We start from the raw sequence: 20,158 nt of genomic DNA on the forward strand, positions 1-20,158 counted from the left end.
TCCTCCAGTCTGACTTCCTGCAGATCGCAGGCCACAGAACCTCACCCACCCACTCCTGGAATAGACGCCGAACCTCTTGCCGTGTCATTGACATCCACAAATCACAGGTGAAAGACTTCAGGTTACAGAGAATCCCCCACGTACTCTCATCCAAACCAACGAGTGACCCCACACGGCAGAGGAAGGTGAAAACCCCCCAGGGTCTCTGCCAATCTGACCCAGGGGCCAATTCCTTCCTGACCGCAAACCTGGCAATTAGTTGGACCCTGAGCATGTAGGCGAGACCCACCAGCCGGACACCTGGGAAAGAATTCTCTGGAGTAACTCAGAGCCCTCCCCACCTTGTGTCCCATCTCCGGCCGTTGGGGATATTAGCTGCTAGCAATCGCCCATCAACTCCGTGCCATAGAATCATAGAATATCAGGGTTGGCAGGGACCTCAGGAGGTATCTAGTCCAACCCTCTGCTCAAAGCAGGACCAATCCCCAATTTTTGCCCCAGATCCCTAAATAGCCCCCTCAAGGATTGAACTCACAACCCTGGGTTGAGCAGGCCAATGCTCAAACCACTGAGCTATCCCTCCCCCTCCCATTGTAGGGCCTCATGTCATACCATCCCCTCCAGAAACATATCAGCTCAGTTAGGTTTTTCCCCCCACTGCTCCGGGGATGGATTCCAATAGAAGGGTCCAGCCCCTCCCCCCTACACACATTTTAGGGGTTGCTGTTTCCACCGGCCTTCCTGGTTTTCCCCAGTGCAAAACAGCCCCCTCTTTTCTTCGCAAACCCGAGGGGACAAAATCGTGCCCAGAAATATCCCCGCCCCGACTTGGGTTTTTTTCCACTATTGCCACAAGGTGGCGCTGTGTCCCCCAAGGGTGCAAAATCAGATGCCATTTAAAGCCATCTGTGCAAAAGGTAACTGTCCCTGCTGCTGGGGAGGGTTTGGTTTGCACAGGTCCTGGGGCTGGGGAAAGATCCGGGAGCTTAGCCACCATGTCCTGCCCCACTGAACTCAGTGTGGGTGTTACCGTTGCCTTCAGGGGGTGCAGAATGGAGCGCTGAAGGCCTGTTAAACCTAGCAATGGCCCAGCCAGGGCAGTGCATGGCTGTGGGCATCCTCACTTGGAGAAACAGGCCTGGAAAGTGACAACACAGGCCTGTGAATAACTTTATGCATGGGAGCGGGCTAGTATGCAGGTATGCAGTTTAATGCAGGGGGAAAGGCCCCTATAACTCAATAGGGACTGGGGTGAGGGTTTGCAGGGCCCGGCGGGGGGGGGATAGTCGGGTGCGTATGGGGATAGTCAGAGAGCGGGAGTGCCTGCGGATAGAGAGCTAGGTAGAGGAATGTGAATGGGGATGCATAGATAGAAAGGTAAACGACTAGTGCAGTGGTTCCTATGGGGGACCCCACCATGCCCCGCCTGGAAATCCTCTCCCAGCTCTTCCTGCTCTCTAGATTCACAGCGGGGAAGCCAGCCATAGGGGACCATGGCGGTGATCTGGACAGACCTGCCGCATGGCGCAAGCCAGAGGTTCCAGCCTGGCCAGGGAGCTAACACAGATGTCTTAACGCAATCTAAGGTCTTTATCTGGACCCCCTGAGCACCTCACAGCCTCTCTGTTTATCCTCACACATGCCCATCCCACGAGGGAGGGCGAGGCTGTTCATCCCCATTGGAGATGGGGAAACTGAGGCACGCCACGGTAAAGTGACAGGTCCAAGGTCGCAGCAGGGAATAGAACCCAGGTTCCTGCAAAGCGGAGGCCTGAACCCCGCTCACCGGGCCAGCTGGGCTTTGGAGACCCCCTCTCGCCACCCCTGCTCAGTCCTCCCCCCCGCCCCCCGGCCTTGGGGCTGGGGATCCCGGAGTGTGGGGGGAGGGGTCGAACAGGTGGGGGGGTGGGGTCTCGACCCCTTGCTGGCCCCGTGGGAATAAACAGGAGGGTCCCAGGCTGGAGAGACGCTGAGCTCCGCCAGCCAATCCCGCCCGTCTCTCCCCCCACCGATCCGTGCTCCAGCCCCTGGGAAGCCCAGAGCCCGCGTGGGGCAGGACGGGGAGGGAGGAGCCCCAGTCCCAGCAGCTGGAGGTGGAGGGAGCAGCCGTCGGCGCCTCTCAGTCCGGCGCTGGGCTGAGCAGGAGCCCGGGGAACGAGCCCCCCAGCCCGGCTGAAGGGAGACCCCCTGCCCCGCTCCCCCGGGGACAGGAGACCGGCCCCAGCGAGCCGGGAGCGCAGCGGGGGAGCCCAGGGCCGGCGAGCGCGGCAGCGGCCAACAGGTACCTGGAAGGGCTGCCCCGGGGGGAGCTGGGACCCCTGGCTGGCCCCCCTGTCCCGGGACTCCCCAATCTCCGGCCCCCTGCCCCCCGAACCTCTCCTTCCCTGGGGGGAGCTGGGACCCCTAGCTGGCCCCGGTTCCCGGGCCCCATTTTCTGGGCCTCTTGCCCCCTGAGCCTCCGCTTCCCAGGACCCCTGAACCTCACTTTCCCTGGTGGAAGCTGGGCCCCCTTCCTGGGACCCCCAGACTCTCCTTCTCGGGACCCCTGCCCCCCGAATCTCTTCTCCACTGAGGGGAGCTGGGACCCCTGGCTGGACCCCTTCTTCTGAGGATCTCTGCTTCCTATATGCCCCTTCCTAGGTGCCCCCTTGGACCCCCCTTCCCCCACAGGGAGCTGGGACCCCATGATTAGATCCCCCTCCCCTGGATCTCACCTGCCTGCGGGGTCCCCCAGAGGAAGGTGCCCTGAGCTCTGATCTCTTTGCCCCATCTCCATCCATCTCTGGTATGTGCAGTACCTCCTGGACCCCCCTTCCTGGGCCCCACTATACCCCCCCGCCTGGTCCTCCACCCCACTGAACCCCTCCTCCCCTGGGGGGAGCTGGGACCCCCTGCCTAGATCCCCCTATGCAGGCCCCCTGAATCCCCTCACTCATGGGGAGAGCTGGGACCCCTGCCCCCCCAAAGGGGAGGTTCAGGGGCACAAGAGGCCTGGGAAGGGGGGGTCCAGCCAGGGGGAGCTGGGATCTCTGTACTCATCTCTGCAACCCCCCTCCCCCCCGCCACACACACACACACACATCGTGGGCAGCTGCCATCTCTGCCCATGGTCTCTTACAGCTGGCCCTGTGCGTGCCCGTCCTGGAGCTGGGATCTCTGCCCACAGCCCTTCCGATGCCGTCATCCCTGGAGCATAAATCCTTGGCATCCCCCCTCCCCGCTACTGAGCCCCCTCTCCTCCCGTGCTGCCCCCCAATGCAGCCGCAGCCTTGGTTGACCTGTAGCTTAGAAAGGTTTGTTTGTTTTGCTGCTTTCCAGGCTCCCTGATCCCTATACAGAGAGAGGAGGAGAAGAAAAGACACCAGCCCTCTACTGCTCTGTCCTTGTGCCAGGCTGGGCTTGGAATCCGGATTCCCTCCCAATCCCCTGCCGCTCCTGGGCTGGAAATCCACATTCCCCTGGTCCTGCTCTAGGAATCTGGATTGCACCTTTCCTCCCCCGCCCCAAGGCCATGCAAAAGGGCAAGTGTGAACTCCTCCCCGATCTGCCCCCAAGGCTCTCGGTGGAGCCCCAGGCATGGCGGGGAGGCCAAGGAGACGTCCGGGTGACAGTCCGGGGGCCCAGCTCCCAGCTTGAGGATTATGCCGCCCCGGGGCTGGGACAGAGAAAGACCTTGGTTGTCCTGGATATCGTCTGTCTGCTCGTGGGTGAGTGCGGAGCGGCAGGGCCCCATGCGGTGCAGATCCACCTTCCCCGGGACCCCTGGCTCCTGGTTCTCCTTCCCACAGGGGAGCTGGCACCCCTGCATCCCCTTTCCCTGGGGCTCCTGCCCCCTCTAATGTAATGCTGCGGCTCCCATACTGTGCCGGGGCACTGAAATGCAGCCACCTCTGGGGAGGAAACTTGGGCCGGGACTTGAGCTGGAGGGCGTCAACGGCGGGGACTGATGCCAGCTGGTCTGGGGGAGGAAGCAGAATTATTAGCTGCCGCATGGAGGCAAAGACTATGTCTCCCTGTAGACAGAAATGCTGGTTCTTATTTTGCGGGGGGGGCTCGGATCCAGCGCAGTTTAAAGTCCAATCGTCCCCATGCTATAAATGGCATGGAAGCCAGGTTAGCTGGCTGGAGCATGAGGATCGGTTGGGTTTGCTGGGAATGAAACCAGTGACTCCGGGCAGCCTGGATCTGCGCAAACCTGACGATTCAAAGCTCCAGGCCTTGTATGGTGTGTCCGGGGCATCAGTTAGGCCCCAAACCTTCTCCTTTGGAGGGATATTTAATGGCACAGTAGCAGCAGGGATCTCACTTCGATCTAGCGCCTCTCCCCATCAGGGCTGCGTCTGGACCCCAGAGGGATCAGGGCTTTCAGAGCCTGGTACTCACTAAACTGCTGGTGTCACTAAGCGAAAAGCAAGGAAAACGCGTTAGGCTAGGAAGGAGAATAAGATGGAAAATATTCTAATGGCATCAGTGGGCCAGACCCACCAGGGGGGCTGGGCTCAGTTCAGAGCCATCAGCAAGAAGGATCTAGCATTAGACGGCTGGAGCATGGCTTGAGGCCTGAGAAAAAGCCTCTTACGGGGGAAGAGAGAGATTAACATTGTGGGAGTGTTAGAGGTGAATGAGGCAGAGAATCAGAGAATAGCGGGGTTGGAAGGGACCTCAGGAGGGTCCAACCCCCTGGGTCAAAGCAGGACCAATCCCCAACTAAATCATCCCAGCCGGGGCTTTGTCAAGCCGGGCCTTAAAGGTAGATCAGTTCTCTGTGTCTCACGATATAAGGGGAAATTGAATGAAGTCAAAAGGTGGCTCACTCAAAACAGAGCAAAGGAAATACTTTCCACATGCAGTTTGTGTCCTTGGCCTGTGGAACTCCTTGCTACAAGATGTCCTTGATTTCAGCAGGGTGGTGGTTGTTTTTTAAAGGGGAAGGGCAAATGAGACTATCTGGAGTGAGAGGGCTAAAACAGTAATAACCAAGAGGTTTGAAAGGACTAAAAAGGGCCTGTTGGTGTATACATTAACCTTGGAGAATCTTGGAGGCTAATATGTATTCTCCCTTAACTGCTGACAACAGGATTTTATTCTCTGGCACTGCCTGCTCTCAGAGACAGGGTAGTGAGATAAATAGATCCACCAGTCCATCGCCAGTCTGGGTTCTGATGTCTCTGCCTATATATAGGCAGAAATATCCTGGGATAATCTACAGGACTGATCTATTTTGGGTACTGGGGGCCAGATAAGTAAAACTGGGCAGATAATGGATTTTATGGTTGGTTTCTTTCACTGAAACAACAAAGCAAAATAATCGTTTTGGGTCGACGAAATATTTGTTTGACAAAATCAAAATGTTTTGACTTGACTGCAACCGTTTTGAAACATCGTGGGGGGGGGGGGGTTAAGTAAAACTAGAGGACATTTTGGAAGGAAACGAGTCGTTTCAAACCGAGAAATCAGAATGCTTTGATTGATTTCTGAGCACACAACCGGTTGAGCAGACCTGATGCACGGAACAACGCACAGTCAACCGGTGGAACTCCTTGCCAGAGGACGTTGTGAAGGCCAAGACTAGAACAGGGTTCACAAATGAACTAGATAAGTTCATGGAGGATAGGTCCATCAATGGCTATTAGCCAGGATAGGCAGGGATGGTGTCCTTATCTTCTGTTTGTCAGAGGGAATGGGTGAAAGGGGATGGCTGGGATGGTATGGGAAGGGGCAGTGCTATTCTCCCAGGGCGCCATGATCACAACTTTTCCCCCCCCACATGCAGCCAGCCCAAGACCCTTTTAGCCCCCGAGTGCTGGGCCCAGAGGAGGGGAAGGGCTGGGGCACCCATCGGGCTCTAGCTTCTAGTCCCAGCCAGGCCAGGAAGGGATGGGATTTCCCTTTCCCTTGCATGGACCGCTCCCAGGACTGGGTCAAACCCACCTCCGGGAAGCTGCACGGCTGCTGGCTGGGAGCCCACCTCTGAAGGCAACACCTCTGCCAGCAGCGGGCAGAAGTGAGGGTGGCAATCCCGTGTCACCCTAGAATAGCCTTGCCAGCCCCCACCCCACCCCCAGGACCTCCATTTGGGCCAGGGCCCCCTCGGTTACAGCACGGTGACATTTCAGATCGAAACATCTGAACTCAGGACGTTTGCTGTTTTGAAAATCCTATGACCCTGAAATGGACCAAGATGGCCCGTGAATTTGGAAGAGCCCTACTTATTGGCTCGGGAGCTGATTTAAGCTAATTGGGGAGGGCAGGGGGGTGGACAAGATCTGACATCAGTTTAGTTGACACTGATTGCAAACGGAACCCATTTCAGGGGGTCCCCGCTGGACAGGAGAGGCTGTGCTGGTGTAAGTCTGTTTCCAAACTGATTTACAGACCCTACTTCAGTTCCACTTCAGTCAAACGGGAGCAGGGCAAAGCCAGATAGCGCTCGTTCTCGCACGGAAGTCTCGTGCCCTGGTATCCAACCCCTCGCCATCTTTAATGTACATTGTCTCACAGCCCCTCTCTGTGGGGTAGGACCCCCTGGGGAAACTGAGGCACAGAGAGGCAAGTGACTTGCCCAAGCTCTGTGGCGGAGCTGGGAACTGAGCGCAGGTCTCCCAGCTCCCAGGCTAGCACACTAACCACTGGGCCATTCTTCCTCTCTATGAGCCCCCTGACCTGACCGCACTGATGGCTAGCCATTGGGCTCAGAGGGGCAGAGTTAGTGGGGTGAGCCAGGGGAGTATCCTGGCACGTTAGCAGAGCTGGGGGTGCCATGGAGGGGGGATCCGAGTCAGTTTGGATTGGGGAGCACTCTGCAGCATGGGGGTGCTGCTGGACTGGGGGAGCTCAGTTGCGGGGGGTGGCCTTCAGGTCTAAGGGGTTGGATCGTGTTGGGGAGGGGGCAGGGTGGGTTGGATCATGGGACTGTGGCAGGGTGGCCTGGGTCAGATCCTGGGGGAGAGGGAGGCTGGCGGAGTAGATCATGAGGGTCGGAGTTGGAGAAGGGGTCAGATCGTGGGGGGCAGCCTGGCAGGGTGGATCGTGGGGGGTTGGGACAAGGTGGGTGGGGCTGGATCCTAGGGGGAGGGATTGGATTGCAAAGGGAGGCTGTTTGGGGGGATTGGGTCATGGGGGGGTGTTAAATGGGAAGGAGGGAAGGACTCACTGGTGGGGCAGGTCGTGGGGGTTGGGCTGTGGGGCAGGGGGGGGGTCAGGTTGGGCGAAGGATGGACAAAGCTGATCTCCAGAAGGCTCTGGAATAAAGCACTGGGGCAAGGGGGGGATTAAGAAGGGGTCACGGGTTGTGCCAGGTCATGACCCCCCCCCGCTACCCCCACCGGGGCTCTGCCCACATCCCAACCATCCGCCTACACCGGGGAGCGCCCATGCCATCATCCCAACTCCCGGGGATGCCCCCCATCTGCTGCGGGACCCCAGTGCTCCCCCTCTTCCGCTGGCACAGCCCACCCCAGGATCGGGGCCCTGGCTTGGGCAGCTTCCAGAGCCCACGGCACCAGCTCGCTGCCCAACAGGGGTCTGCGGGGGGGAGGGGGGGCAGGTGTAGTGGCATGTGGGGGGGGGGCGCCCCTCCTTCTCTCTCTGCTTCACCCTTTCTCCTCTCGCCCGCTTTTCTCTTCCTCCTTCTGCCCTGGTTCCATCGCGTCCCTGCTGCCCTCCCTCCCCGGCCGTGAGCTCTTGGCTGCCATTCAGGGCTGGCCGCGCCCTGCAGCTGTTGCCTGCTCCTCTCCCTAGGCCTCTCCGTGCCCCCTGGCCTCTCTGTGCCCCCTGGCCTCTCCCGCCACCGGTTCCACCTGCTTCCGCCCCTCGGTGCCCGTGCCTGTTAAACCGAGTGGGGGAGACTTTCTGGCCCTATACACCACCCCGGGGGCTGGGGGGAGCGTGTGCTGCAGGGGCATCGGGGCTGCCACACCCATCCCGAGTGCAAAAGGTGCTAGTGGCAGGCCTTGCACGCTCGTGCCCAGCAGGCCATGGGATCCTTTCATCAGAGCACTAGTCCCAAGGGCCCCCTCCCCCCACCCACACAGGATCGACCCACTAAGGCACTAGCCCCAAGAATCCCTCCCTCCCTCCCTCCCTGCCCCGCGGCACAGTAGGGAACCCCCTCCCTGGCCCTGTTCTCGCCCTCCCAGCCTGGGCCTGAACGGCAGGGAGCCCCTAGACCCGGGCAGCCAGCCAGGGCGAGTGGGGACGCCCGAACATGGACAAGAGAGTGACTATTAATAGCCCAGCCCTCTCCGAATAGCTGGGAGGTTTGGCGTGTGTGAGATGACGGGGGCCCCACGGCTGGGCTGGGCTGGGTCAAGGGCAGGCTGGCTGCTGGGGGCACTGGGCTGGCATTAACAGAGCTGATGTAGACCAGGGCAAGGGGCTGAGCAGAATCATGCCCTCTGTGGGCACAGACTCATGCCCCAGTAACACGCGCGCCGGCTAAGAAGCTGCCTTCGGCTGGTGGCACACGAGGAAATTGACGTCTTCGCACAAGCCGCCGCTCGGTGGATGTGATTGCACGTCCCGCTCGCACGGTGGTGTCCTGGCAAAAAGAAGCTCCCCCACGCATTGCTAGCTGAACCCCCGTGCACACACGTTTACCCCCCCCCCCCCCGCTGCTGGGGCTGGCACCGGGACACGCCCAGCGCATGGTCTGGGGTGCACAACGCCTGTGGGATTGCGCCCCGCCTCGAGCTGGAGGCCCTGGCGCTCCCCCAAGGGGGCTGACGGCATGAAGGGCACGTGCCCCTGAACTCCAAGCGCTGGTCTCTTGCCACCGCACGATCCCCACTGGATTTCAGGGTGGTTGGACTTTTCTTCTGTCCAAACCCCTTGGCTCCAATGGAGGGCGCTGATTTACACCGGCTGGGGATCTGGCCCCCTGGCTCCAATGGTGTGGTGCTGATTTACACCGGCTGGGGATCTGGTCCCCTGGCTCCAATGGAGGGTGCTGATTTACACCAGCTGGGGATCTGGCCCCAGGGGGCTGGGGCTCTGGCTCTGAACGCACGGCTGTCACTCCAGCCCTGGGCTCTCGGTATAAATACAGAGCGGGCGCAGTCCGTGGCCAGGCAAGGCGCAGGGCAGCCAAGTCAGGATGGAAACCTGGAGCCGGCTCAAGCCAGTCCCTGCGGCCTTGGTATCCGCACAGTGTGGGAGGAGCTGGGTGGGGTCCAGCCTTGGCCCAGGCCAACCATCCCCAAGAGTCTCAGATCTTTGAAATCAGAGCCTAGGGTGGCTCCTTCCTGCCCCGGGGCTGCAGAGTTGCTTCCGGCGTGGCTGTGTTCTTCTCCTGCAGGCACCGGGGTGACATGCCCCTCTGGCATGCCCAGCCCTGGGGGGCTCCTGCCCCAAGCTGGCAGTGCCCCTGCTGGACATTCCCAGCTCTGGAGTCCTCGCTTTCTCCCTGCCCGCCTCGAGGATGGGAGTGCCCCCTGCTGGCCCCCCAGGAGAGCACACCCAGCCCTAGCCACTCACCCATCGGGCTGTCCTGGTGGCGGCGCCCCCTCCTGGGTCCCAAGGTGTTCTACAGGCGTCACCCTGGATCTTGGCTGGCGGCCTAGCCCGTCGGAAAGAGCGATCCTGAGAAAACTCAGTTGCCAAGCGAGACGGGAAGGGAGGGAACCTGGGAACCGAACGTGGAAACATCGTTCTCAGCCCCAAAAAGGAGCCCAGAGCCCCCTGGGGAAGGTTATGTAGCCTCGTTGTCTCTTAAAGTGACAGCCCAGGCATGGCCTACTAGGACACCTGGGTCCCACCAAGGCTTGAATCCCACCGAACTGAAGCAGAAGGGGGAACCATTTGCACTTCCTACCCCTCCCTACGTCAAACCCTCCCTACGTCGACCTCACTGGGATCTTCTTCCGTCTCTTCACACTCCCGTGCCAGCCTGCTAGTGCCCAGGTTCATGCTCCCAACCTTTGAGTGCACCAGGATCCTCATGCCAGGGCACTAGTGCCAGGACAAGCACGCCCTGCTCACCAGGATCCTCGTGCCAGGGGGCTAGTGCCAGGATTTGCAAGCCCCGCTCACCGGGATCCACACTCGTGAGGGTACTAGCACTGTGGTATCCACTCCCAGCCTCTGATCATGTTGGTGTCCAAGCACCCGAGTGCCAGGCTTCCTGCTCCCACCCTGGTGTGCAGCTGGGCCCACCCGGCAGGATTCACACTTAAGTCGCCCAGCATGCTGGGATCCACACCCATTGCCTGGTTTCACACTTGTAGCCCCCACGTGCGACAGGATCCGTGCGCGGGAGCACCAGGGTCTCTGCTCCCACCTCACCAGGATCTGTTCGCCATTGCCCAGCCTGGTGCTTCCAGCCCCCAGCGCTGCAGGGGTCTCTCACAGGTGCAGGGTTCATGGTGGAGAGGGGGCAAGGTGGGGCCACGTGGGCATTTTTCTCTTCTAACGAGGGAGGGGGAATTTGGCTTTACTGCCCCTTTAAGAGCCAGGCAGAGACGTGGCTTCTTGGAATCAGGAACTCACCCGTCCTGGCTGGAAGTTTAAGGCCTGATCTTCTCCCCCCCGCACCCCCCCCCCCCCCCCCGGCTCCTGCCAGGAGCCCTAATGCAAAGCAGATTGCGCCCCGTCCTGGCATCCAAGGGCTGCCGGCGTTGCTCCTGCTGGGATTGGAGGGGAGGTCTCCACGCTCTGCTCCCAGATCAGAGTTGGGGGGGCTGCCACCTGTTGGGGTCTGACCCATGTGCCCTGCCTTGGGGAGGTGGTGGCAGGGAGGGGATGGGGGGTGAGGAGCAGAGAGGAGTTGGAGGGTGGAAGCCAGGGAGGGGGGAGCCCCACCAAAACAGTGAGGCTGGTTCCTGGAGGTGGGGTATCAGGACTGGGGGGGCTGTCACAGGCCAGTCATGGGGGGTGAGGACATCAAGATGGAGGGGGTGAGTCATGGACTGGACCTGAGGGGGAGCAGGATATTGTGTGTGGGGTGGGAGGGGTCCTGGGCTGGTCCTTGGGGGGTGGAGGCAGTGGGATGGGGGTTGGGTGGTATGATATGATGTCCAGGGGAAGGGCAGTGCGTTTTGAATCTCAGTTGGGGGGGGTGGAGGCCATGGGGGGGGCGTTGTTGCAGGGTGGTCCCTGGGAGGGGGCATTAGGATGGGGGCAGGGTGTCATGAACTGGTGCCCGGGGGTGGGAGAGGCGGGGAGATTGTGGGGGGAGAAGGCAGGGCAGTCCCTTAGGGGGACAGTCAGATTGGGATGTCCGGAGCCAGTCCCTGAGGGGGAAGGACTCATGGGATTGGGGGGGGGGCACAGAGGGGCCCCCGGGGCTGGGTTAGCCCCTGCTCAGAGCCCCGCTCTCTCTTCCCGCTGCAGCCTCCGTCCCGTTCTTGGTCTGCGAGGTTGGCCTGGTCCCCCCCATGCGCCGCGGCTTCTACTGCAACGACAGCAGCATCCGCTACCCGCTCAAGCGGGCGGAGACCGTCAGCGACACGGTGCTGATCTCGGTGGGGATCCTCATCACCTCCCTCTCGGTGAGTCGCTGTGAGAGGAGAGCGCCCCCTGCTGGGCCCCCTGCAGCACAGCGCCCCCTAGTGCCCCACGGGGGCCAGCACCGACTGCCAGGGGAGAGCGCCCCCCTGCCACATTCCCTGCAGGGTGTCAGGGGCTGAAGGTGGCAGAGGGGTGGGCTCTGGGTAGCTCACCCCCATGTGCCCCTTACGAAATGCTAGCCGTGCCCCTCGGCGCAGAGCACCTGTTTCCAACCCTTCCTCCAAAGCATCAGCCATTGGCCCAGGAGACAGGATCCCAGACTGGGCGTGATCCGTTACCGCTGAACGCCACATCCAGCAGGCTGTTTGCCTTGCGGGACTCCCTGCTGCAGGGCATGGGGCAGAATAGGATTGGTGAGGCAAATTATTGGGCGGCAAGGGCTGGCTTTAAAAACAGGGGTTGGGTGGGATGAGATTATGGGGTAAACCAAGGGGCTGGGACAGGGGAAGCAGGGAATGCAAAGTACACAGGGAGTCCCCCCTGCTCCCCATAGTCGCTCCTGAGCTTCCCACGGCCCTGGGGGCTGGTCCGTGTCCCAACACGTGGAGGGGGGAGCTGGCTGGGACGGCTGCCCATCTCAAGCTGCCGTCCCGCGGTGCCTCCCCGTCTTGCCGTGCAGATCTCCCTGGGCGAGAGCTACCGCATCCACTCCCTGCGCCTGGGCTCCCGCTCCTTCGTCCCCAACCCCTACGTGGCCGTCCTCTACAAGGAGATCGGCGCCTTCCTCTTTGGCTGCACCGTGGGCCAGTCCCTCACCAACATGGCCAAGATCACCGTCGGCCGCCTCCGCCCCCACTTCCTGGCCGTCTGCCGGCCCGACCTCCTCATCCTTAACTGCTCCCGGGGCTACGTGGAGGAGTACACCTGCACTGCGGGGCCGTCGGAGGAGAAGGAAGCCAGGTGAGCTCCCGGGGGCACTGTCCCTTTAAGGCGGGGTGGGGGGCTGGCTCTGGGGGCTTGAGGTAAAGGAAGGGTCCCCCTCTAGTGGAGCCAGCTGTGGAGTGCAGGCCCAGGTTTGGGGGGGGCCCTAGTGGTGACACCCGGCCGTACAGGCTCAGGAGAACCGCAGGGTCTGTCTGCGTCCAGCAGCCTGGCATGAAAAAAATCCCCTATGGATTCCCCCACAGAGCCATCTCGGCTCTTCCCGCTGAGACCAGGGTGAAGTGATGGGGGGCCAGGGGGAGTTCTGATATTAGACTGCTCCTTGCCAGTGTCTTGCCCCCCTGCTGGCTGCCCTGGCCCTGTATCGGGGCGGGGTCACCGTGGAGCGTGTCGGGGGGATCAGGGTTACCTGAGCCAGGCCAGGTTTGAACCGGTGTCTGCTCAGGGGAGGCCCGCTTAGGCCCTGTCCTTTCGCACAGCGCAGGCCAGTTCTTCTTGGGCCAGAAGCGTTGCAGGGGAAACTCGGCGTAAACCAGCCACCTCTTGAGACCAAAACCTCTGGGGCTCCAGCCCTCCTGCTTCGCGCCCTGAGCTCTGCTCAGCAAGCCCAGCTGGGACAGACGCTGGGGGGGGAGGCTTGTCCGCTCCTCAGGGACCCAGGAGTCCTGGTGACACTCCAGCCACGGGTTGATTCATCAGCCGGGACCCAGCACAATTGGCGTAGACAGATGGAGACTCGAAGGAGGCTCTGGTCAGACCAGAGCTCTAGTGACCCCTGTTTGCATGCCCTGTGCGTGTCTCTGATTTCCTCAGTTCCCAGGTGAAAGACTCGTCGGGGTTTCCAAGCCAACTTATCCCCCACCGCACCCCTTCCAGACCTTGGTTTCCAAGCTAGGGTCTCCGCTCTCCCCCTGCTGCATAACCGTGAGGCACCGGGCTGGCATCATCTCTCGGTCGATCCCTTGTTGATCTGGGGGGATTTCAGCCAGTTCCTTAAGGACTATTCAGTCCACCCAGACAGGAAAGTGACATGAAAGCAAACTTCATCCCTTCCCCCGCTGGGCAGCTATGCAGTGTATTAGGGAAACTGAGGCACGCACAGGCTTCAGAACAAATATTACCAAAAATTCCCGCTTCAGCACGCCGCCAACTTCCGCCAGGGGGTCCAGGAGGTGCCCACGTTCTTCAGACTCTTTGGCAGGGTGCGACCACTTGGTTAAAGGTCAGAGTGAAGGGTTCCCAGCTACTTTATGCTGGCCCTTTATACCACCAGCCCCTGGGCCTCTGGACCTGGTCCGACCCAGTCTGTGCAGTCGCTCCCAGAGTCTGCAGTAATTGTCCCCCGCTGAGTTTAGTCCTTGGAGGGAGCTTGGTACTGTGCCCCCAGGGGGGCAGAACGTGGCCCATGGCTCGCACCGATGCAGATCGCAACGCTGGGACAACTGGCGCCAAGATATTGTGTGTGTCTGTAATACCCGGAATGGTCCCATGGAGGCTGCCCTGTCCCAGTGTCTGGGGCCATGGGGGTGGCTCCCCGTGGAGACTGCCCCCACCGTGCTGGACAATCCCACGCCCCGGGCAGCAGCTTTGGAGCCCCCCAGCCTTGCCCGCCTGGCCCTGGACAGGATCTAAGGCAGCTGTGGAGGTGACAGGCGGAGGGGTTGCTGGTGGGATCCCTCTGCACCCTACACCCCTGGCGCTGGGCGGTGCCGCCAGCTATAACCTTGGCCTTTATTTGCCCCCTTCCAGGAAGTCCTTCTACTCCGGCCATGCCTCCTTCGCCATGTACAGCATGACATACCTGGTGGTAAGCGCCCCCGCCCGGCCCCACAGACCTTAACACTGCACGGGCCCGATCTGATCATCCTAGAACCTTCCCTGGCAACCCCGGCCCATCCCTCTTGGGCCACGCCTGAATGCCCGGGGGGGTTCCCTGGCCCGAGAAGCCCTGGGGGGAAGTCACTGGGGAGCATGGTGGGATCTCCCCGCAGAGCCAGGCTGGGGGGAGGTGACTGGGTGCATGGTGGGATCACCCTAAAGGAGCGGCTGGGCCTGGCAGCCCCTCTTAGCCAACGACCCCTGTCCAGGGTCCCACCCCGAGCCATCTGCGATTGAGACCTCAGCAAGGAGTGGAGCCAAGTGCCCAGAATAGCCCAGCAGAGGGTCCCTCCATGCCAGGCACTTCCTGCTAGGGTGGCAGTTGTTGGTGTGGGAGCTGGATGGTTACATGCAGAGCCCACTGGGGGGCTAGGACGCCTGGGTTCTATTCCTGGCACTTGGAGGGGCATGGCTCCTTGTGGGTTAGAGCAAGGAGGGGCTGGGAGTCAGGACTCCTGGGTTCTATCCCCAGCTGTGGGAGGAGAGTGGGGTCTAGTGGTTAGACCAGAGGGACCTGGCTCTGAGAGTGGAGTGGGGTGAGCAGAGAGCTCCCTCCAGTGGCTGGTGGCAGAAGGGTGATTCTGTGCCCCACATACCTACAGAGACTCATCTGGCGCCAGAGCTGCCAACTGTGTGAGGTGCTCCCAATGTCTGGCTGCCCCGGCTCCTGTCTCTTGGCTGGCCCAGGCTGACCTAGGCTGGAGGGTAGTGCGGGCCAATGTGTGAGCCGCGGCTCATCTTCTGAGAACTGCTAACTCACTGCTCCTCCCGCCCAGCCCAGGCCAGTACTGGCCCCTCTGCAGATGGGGAAACTGAGTCACACAGAAGGAAAAGTCCTGATGCCCAGCCCCCTGCTCTAACCACGAGACCCCACTCCCCAGAGCTGGGGATAGAACCCAGGAGTCCTGACCCTGCTCTCAGCACTTGTCCCACTCACTGCCCTCATTTCCTCCACTCCCCGCACCCGACCGATCTCTCCCCTCATCAAAGTGGGTCAGTTCCCCACTTCCGCCACCACACCCGAATGGCCCCCCCGCCCCGGATGCCTGGGTCCATGTGGCTGGCGGTGGAGAAGGGCCCCTTGTTCCCTTGGGGAGTGGCACAAACAGGCCCTTTATGCGTCCCTGGCTGATGGGCCTGAATGGAGGGGTTGGGAACGTGTCTCGGGCTGGGGCAGCGGTGACGCCAGCGACTAGGACTGCGAGTAGCCCCCCAGCTCAGATGCCCTTTGTTCCTCTTGCTGTGCCGGGGGCTGGGGTGTGGGAGCACAGTGGGCGGTGGGGAAGCAGCATTTGGGGGGCAGCAGGGTTTGCGGCTGGGGCGTGAGGGGCAGGGCATGGGGCGTAGGGGGCAGGAATCAGAGCACGAGGGGGGAGCTGGTCGGGTTTTGGGGTGGGAGCAGCAGCGTTTGGGGGGAAGGGGGCAGAGTGGGGGCCAGGAGCAGCGCCCTCCCCCGATGCTCACCCCCCTCTTCTCCCCCCTACTCCCCGCCCCCCCCCCCCCCCAGTTCTACCTGCAGGCGCGGTTAACCTGGCGGGGCGCCCGCCTGCTGCGCCCCCTGGTGCAGTTCGTCCTGCTATTGCTGGCCCTGTACACCGGGCTCACCCGCATCTCTGACTACTGGCACCACCCCTCGGACGTGGCCGTGGGCTTCCTGCAGGGGGCGCTCATCGCCTACTGGGTGGTAAGTGTGAGCCCCTCCCCCCGCCCCCCACCAGCCGACTGTCCGTCTGTCTGTCCAGGACAGATCAGTGCTTGGACCCCTCTAGGTCACCAGCTCGACTCTGGCCTGGCTCCCAGAAGAGCGATGAGTTTGTCTGGTTTCTTAGAGCATCGGGGGTCCACGTCCCAGCCCACCCCATGCTCCGTCCATGAGCCCGCCTGGGAGCCAGGACTCCTGGGTTCTTTCCCCAGCTCCGGGGTCGAGTGGGTTAAAGTAGGTGAGGGGAGCGGGGTTCTGGGAGCCAGGACTCCTGGGTTCTATTCTTAGCTCTGGGAGAGGGAGTGGAGTGGAGGAGTGGAGTCTAGGATTTAGACCAGGGTGGGCTGGGAGCCAGGACTCCTGGGTTCTATTCCCAGCTCTTGGAGGGGAGGGGAGGGGAGTCTGGTGGTTAGAGTGTGGGGGCTGGGAGCTAGGACTCCTGGGTTCTATTCCCAGCTCTGGGATGGGAGGGGAGGGGAGGGGAGTCTAATGATTAGAGTTGAGGTGGGGGACAGGGAGCCCTGGGTTCTCTCCCCAGCTCTGGGAGGGGAGTGGGGTCTAGTGGTTAGAGCGGGGGGGCTGGGAGCCAGGACTCCTGGGTTCTCTCCCCAGCTCTGGGAGGGGAGCGGTGTCTAGCAGTTAGATCAGTGTGGGGGCCAGAACCCAGGACTCCTGGGGCTCCATTCCTGGCTCTGCGGCTGACTCGTGTGACCTTGGGCCAGTCCCTTCCCCTCTCTAAGGGGCCGCAGCGGTGGAGGGAACGTGTGGAGAACGCTCTGACCTCCTTGGGTGGCAGGCGCTGCAGCCAGCACCGGGATTCTCCCCCGTGTTCTCCCCACCCCCGGCCTTGGGGGGAGGAGGCTGCGAAGCCGGCCAGGAGCTGAGGGGCCGAAACACTGTCGCTCCCAGGGCCGGAGCCGTGGGCTGCCAGGAAACGGCACAGGAAACACCTCCTGCTTCAGCATTAAAACAAGCAACAGGGAGGAAATCTTCCCTCATCACAGGGCTCCCGGCCAACCTCCCCTCTCCTTCCATGGGGGCCCAGTGGCCCAGCTCGCAACCCGGGGGGTCCTTAGCGCAGCACAGCCCCAGCAGGAGGTGTGAACTCCCTTGTACTCATGTGGAAACTGAGGCACAGAGGGGGCGAAGCGGCCTGCCCGGGAGCATGGATTATGGAATCCAAGGGGCTGGGAGTCAGGACTCCTGGGTTCTATTCCCAGCTCTAGAAGTGGGAGGGGGTGGGTTAGAGCAGGGGGTGCTGGGAGTCAGGACTCCTGGGTTCTATCCCCAGCTCTGGGAGGGGGATCTGGTGGGTCAGAGCAGGGGGGCTGGGAGTCAGGACCAATGTTCCCTCTAATTTTTCCCATCCGTGTGTGGAATGAATTTTACGTGCACCAATATAGAGGTGATGTGTGGTGGGGGTGGGGACGAGGGGTTCGGAGTGGGGGAGGGCGCTCAGGGCTGGGGCAGAGGGTTGGGGTGCAGGTGGGGGGGGGTGAGAGCTCTGGCTGGGGGTGCGGGCTTTGGGGAGGGGCCAGGGATGAGGGGTTTGGGATTCAGCTTGCCCCGGGGCCGCAGCGGGGAGAGAGGACTCCCCCCAGCCCCCTTTCCCCACAGCAGCCCGGGGCTGGGGGAGAGGCATCTCTCCCGGCCACAGCAGGTCCAGGGCTGGGGGAGAGGCGCCTCTCCCCGCCGCAGCCCTGAGCACCTGCGCGGCCCTTAATAGGTTGCTGCACGGCCGTACAGCTTAGAGGGAACTTAGGTCAGGACTCCTGGGTTCTATCCCCAGCTCTGGCAGTGGGAGAGGGTGGGTTAGAGCAGGGGGGGTCCTATTCTTGCCTTACAGACTGATTCACTCTATAACCTGGGCCTGTGGCTAAACTAGAGCCTGCCTCGGTTTCCCCCCAGCTGTGTAATAATCCCCCACCCCGAGAGCAGGGTGGGGAGGAGGGTCATGTCAGTGCAATTAGCTCTCCCCTGCCTCACTCCCCTCCTTTTCGGTCTCTCCCTCCTCACACCCTGTTTTTCTCTCTCTCTTCCTCCTCCCAGGCCTTCCACATCTCAGGCATGTTCCACCACAAGCCCCCAGCCTCCCGCCTGCCCCAGCTTTGCCCCGATAGCCCGGACTCCAGCGGCCACACCAACTGCTAGGCGTCGTGCCAGAATGGGGGGCTGGAGGGATCCCCCTGCTAGGACCAGCACCCAGCACCCAGCTGGCCTCCGCACGGCGGGGGGGAGAGCCAGCCCCTCTTTCTGCTCCTCCACAGAGCACGTGGTCCTACGTGCTTCCTCTCCGGCAGGGCTGGGCTTTCCTCTGTTGCTCTGGTCGCCGCCGTCTGTTTTCCAAGCACTTTAATTTCCTCTTGAATGCCTGCCCTGGGTCAGGCCGTCACCACCTCCCGAAAGGCTTCCTGTTGGGTGGGGTTCTCCTCTGTCCGCCGCAGGAAATCCTGCCTTCCTTTGGCCAAGGCATGGCAGGAAGTCTCACCTTTTTCTAACAAGGATATCGCAGACGCATCGCAGGAAGTCCCACCTCCCTCTGGCAAGGGCATGGCAGGAAATCCCGCCCGCCTCTAGTATGGACATCACAGGAAGTCCCACCTTCCTGTGGCAAGGGCATGGCAGGAAGTCCCGCCTGCCTTTGGCACGGACGTCGCAGGAACGCTGCAGGAAGGCCCGCCTTCCTTTGACATGGGCATTACAGGAAGTCCCACCTCTCCCCTCACCACCCCCACACACATTGGGATTTCCCAGATCACTGAAGGATTATGACGACGATTTGCATGTTACGCTTTGGCCACCTTCCCAGACTCTGCTACCTGCCCCTCCAATGAAAGGGCCCCTCCCCTCTCCGCTGCCGGGGAGGAGGGCTGTGATTGGTGGACAGGGGGATGAGGAGGGCGGGGAGAGCGGCAGGTGGTCGAACATGAAGGATGAACCACAGGCTGCTGGGCCATGGGAGTGGGGTCCACAGGGACCGCTCAAAGGGGGCTCATCCATGCCACAAGTGGCTCCCTTTCTCAGATGCTTCCGGGCTCCCCCTGGGGGCTGGACTGTGCCTCTCGCCCCCCCATGCCCAGCTGGCCCTGATAATGTGAATGGTATTTTTGTAATAAATGGTACAGACAATCGACTGGGTTGGGGCTGGCCCTGGTGTGGGGAGCATGGGTCAGTCCTGGGGCTTCAGGCAAGGGGCTTTCCTCCTCTCTGCGAGCCCTGCCTTGGTGGCTGTCCTCCAGGACTCAGGTGGGCGATCAGGGGTGGGTTTGAATGGAGGGGGCTGTCGGGGTGGGGATTGTTCGGGGACGGAGGGGCTGTGAGCCCAGACCTGAATGGTGGTGGCAGAGGGGCTAATTCCTAGCTCACGCAGGAGCTGCAGCAGGGCGGGATTGAGGGACACAGGCGGAGCTGGGGGGATCCCAGGGCTGGGGTTGCAGGGGGCTGCGGGTCGGGACTGAGGGGCACTGGCGGAGCTGGGGGGGATCCCAGGGCTGGGGTAGCAGGAGGCTGCGGGTCGGGACTGAGGGGCACTGGCAGAGGTGTTGTACAGCAGAGGCGTGGGGCTGAGGGGCTGGGTTTCAGTCATGCTCTCTGGATGACGGTCCCAACGCCAGGGAAAGACACTGCCTCGTTCTCCCGCTAGGGATGGGGCTCCCTCGCGCCGCCTGGCCCCGTCCTGGCCGAGTGGCTCTGGACTCTGTGGTCGGCCTGCAGCTGGGAGACATTCCACGCAAGTCCTTGACCCTGGGAGCGGGGCTGCGATGGGGGAGCTGGCCCTGCCCCAGCCGTGCAGGGGAGGCAGCTGGGCTGATGGGGTTGGGGGCCAGCAGGAGCGCATGGCTTGGCCTGGCCTGGATGAGCTGAGCTCGCCCGCTGGGTGCAGGAGAGGGGAGGATCAGGCCCAGGGCATGCCCGCAGGCAGCTCCTGCTGCTCCCTGGCTCTGGATGTGGCACCAGGGAGGCCCGTGTGACGAGGGCCTGTGAGCTAAGGAGACTCAGGCATGGTTTGTTCTTGGATGGGAGACCCAAAAAGGCCAACCGTGCCCCTGCTCAGGGGGATGGGGGGATCTTAGTGCCAGCCCCCATGCCCTAGGGGGTGCTGTGCAGCAGGGAGCAAGAATGGTGGCTCTGTCGGGAACACTGGACAGTGGTGCTTTGTGGCTGTTAACCAGCTGCCAGGCCTCGCCCCAG

The 20,158-nt window shown here is 61.9% G+C and overlaps 1 protein-coding gene across 1 annotated transcript; it reads left to right on the forward strand.

Annotated features, from left to right (window-relative positions):
- The first annotated feature begins 2,066 nt into the window (after positions 1-2,066).
- Positions 2,067-19,096, forward strand: LOC102933032 (phospholipid phosphatase 3). Its single transcript, XM_037888126.2, has 7 exons — positions 2,067-2,281; positions 3,319-3,707; positions 11,329-11,486; positions 12,125-12,405; positions 14,137-14,194; positions 15,773-15,949; positions 18,017-19,096. The coding sequence occupies exons 2-7, from the start codon at positions 3,512-3,514 to the stop codon at positions 18,116-18,118; spliced, it is 972 nt and encodes a 323-aa protein (XP_037744054.1). The 5' UTR covers positions 2,067-2,281; positions 3,319-3,511; the 3' UTR covers positions 18,119-19,096.
- The last annotated feature ends 1,062 nt before the right edge of the window (positions 19,097-20,158 follow it).

This window comes from Chelonia mydas, chromosome 20, assembly GCF_015237465.2.
Source record: "Chelonia mydas isolate rCheMyd1 chromosome 20, rCheMyd1.pri.v2, whole genome shotgun sequence".
In the NCBI taxonomy this organism is placed as follows: Eukaryota; Metazoa; Chordata; order Testudines; family Cheloniidae; genus Chelonia; species Chelonia mydas.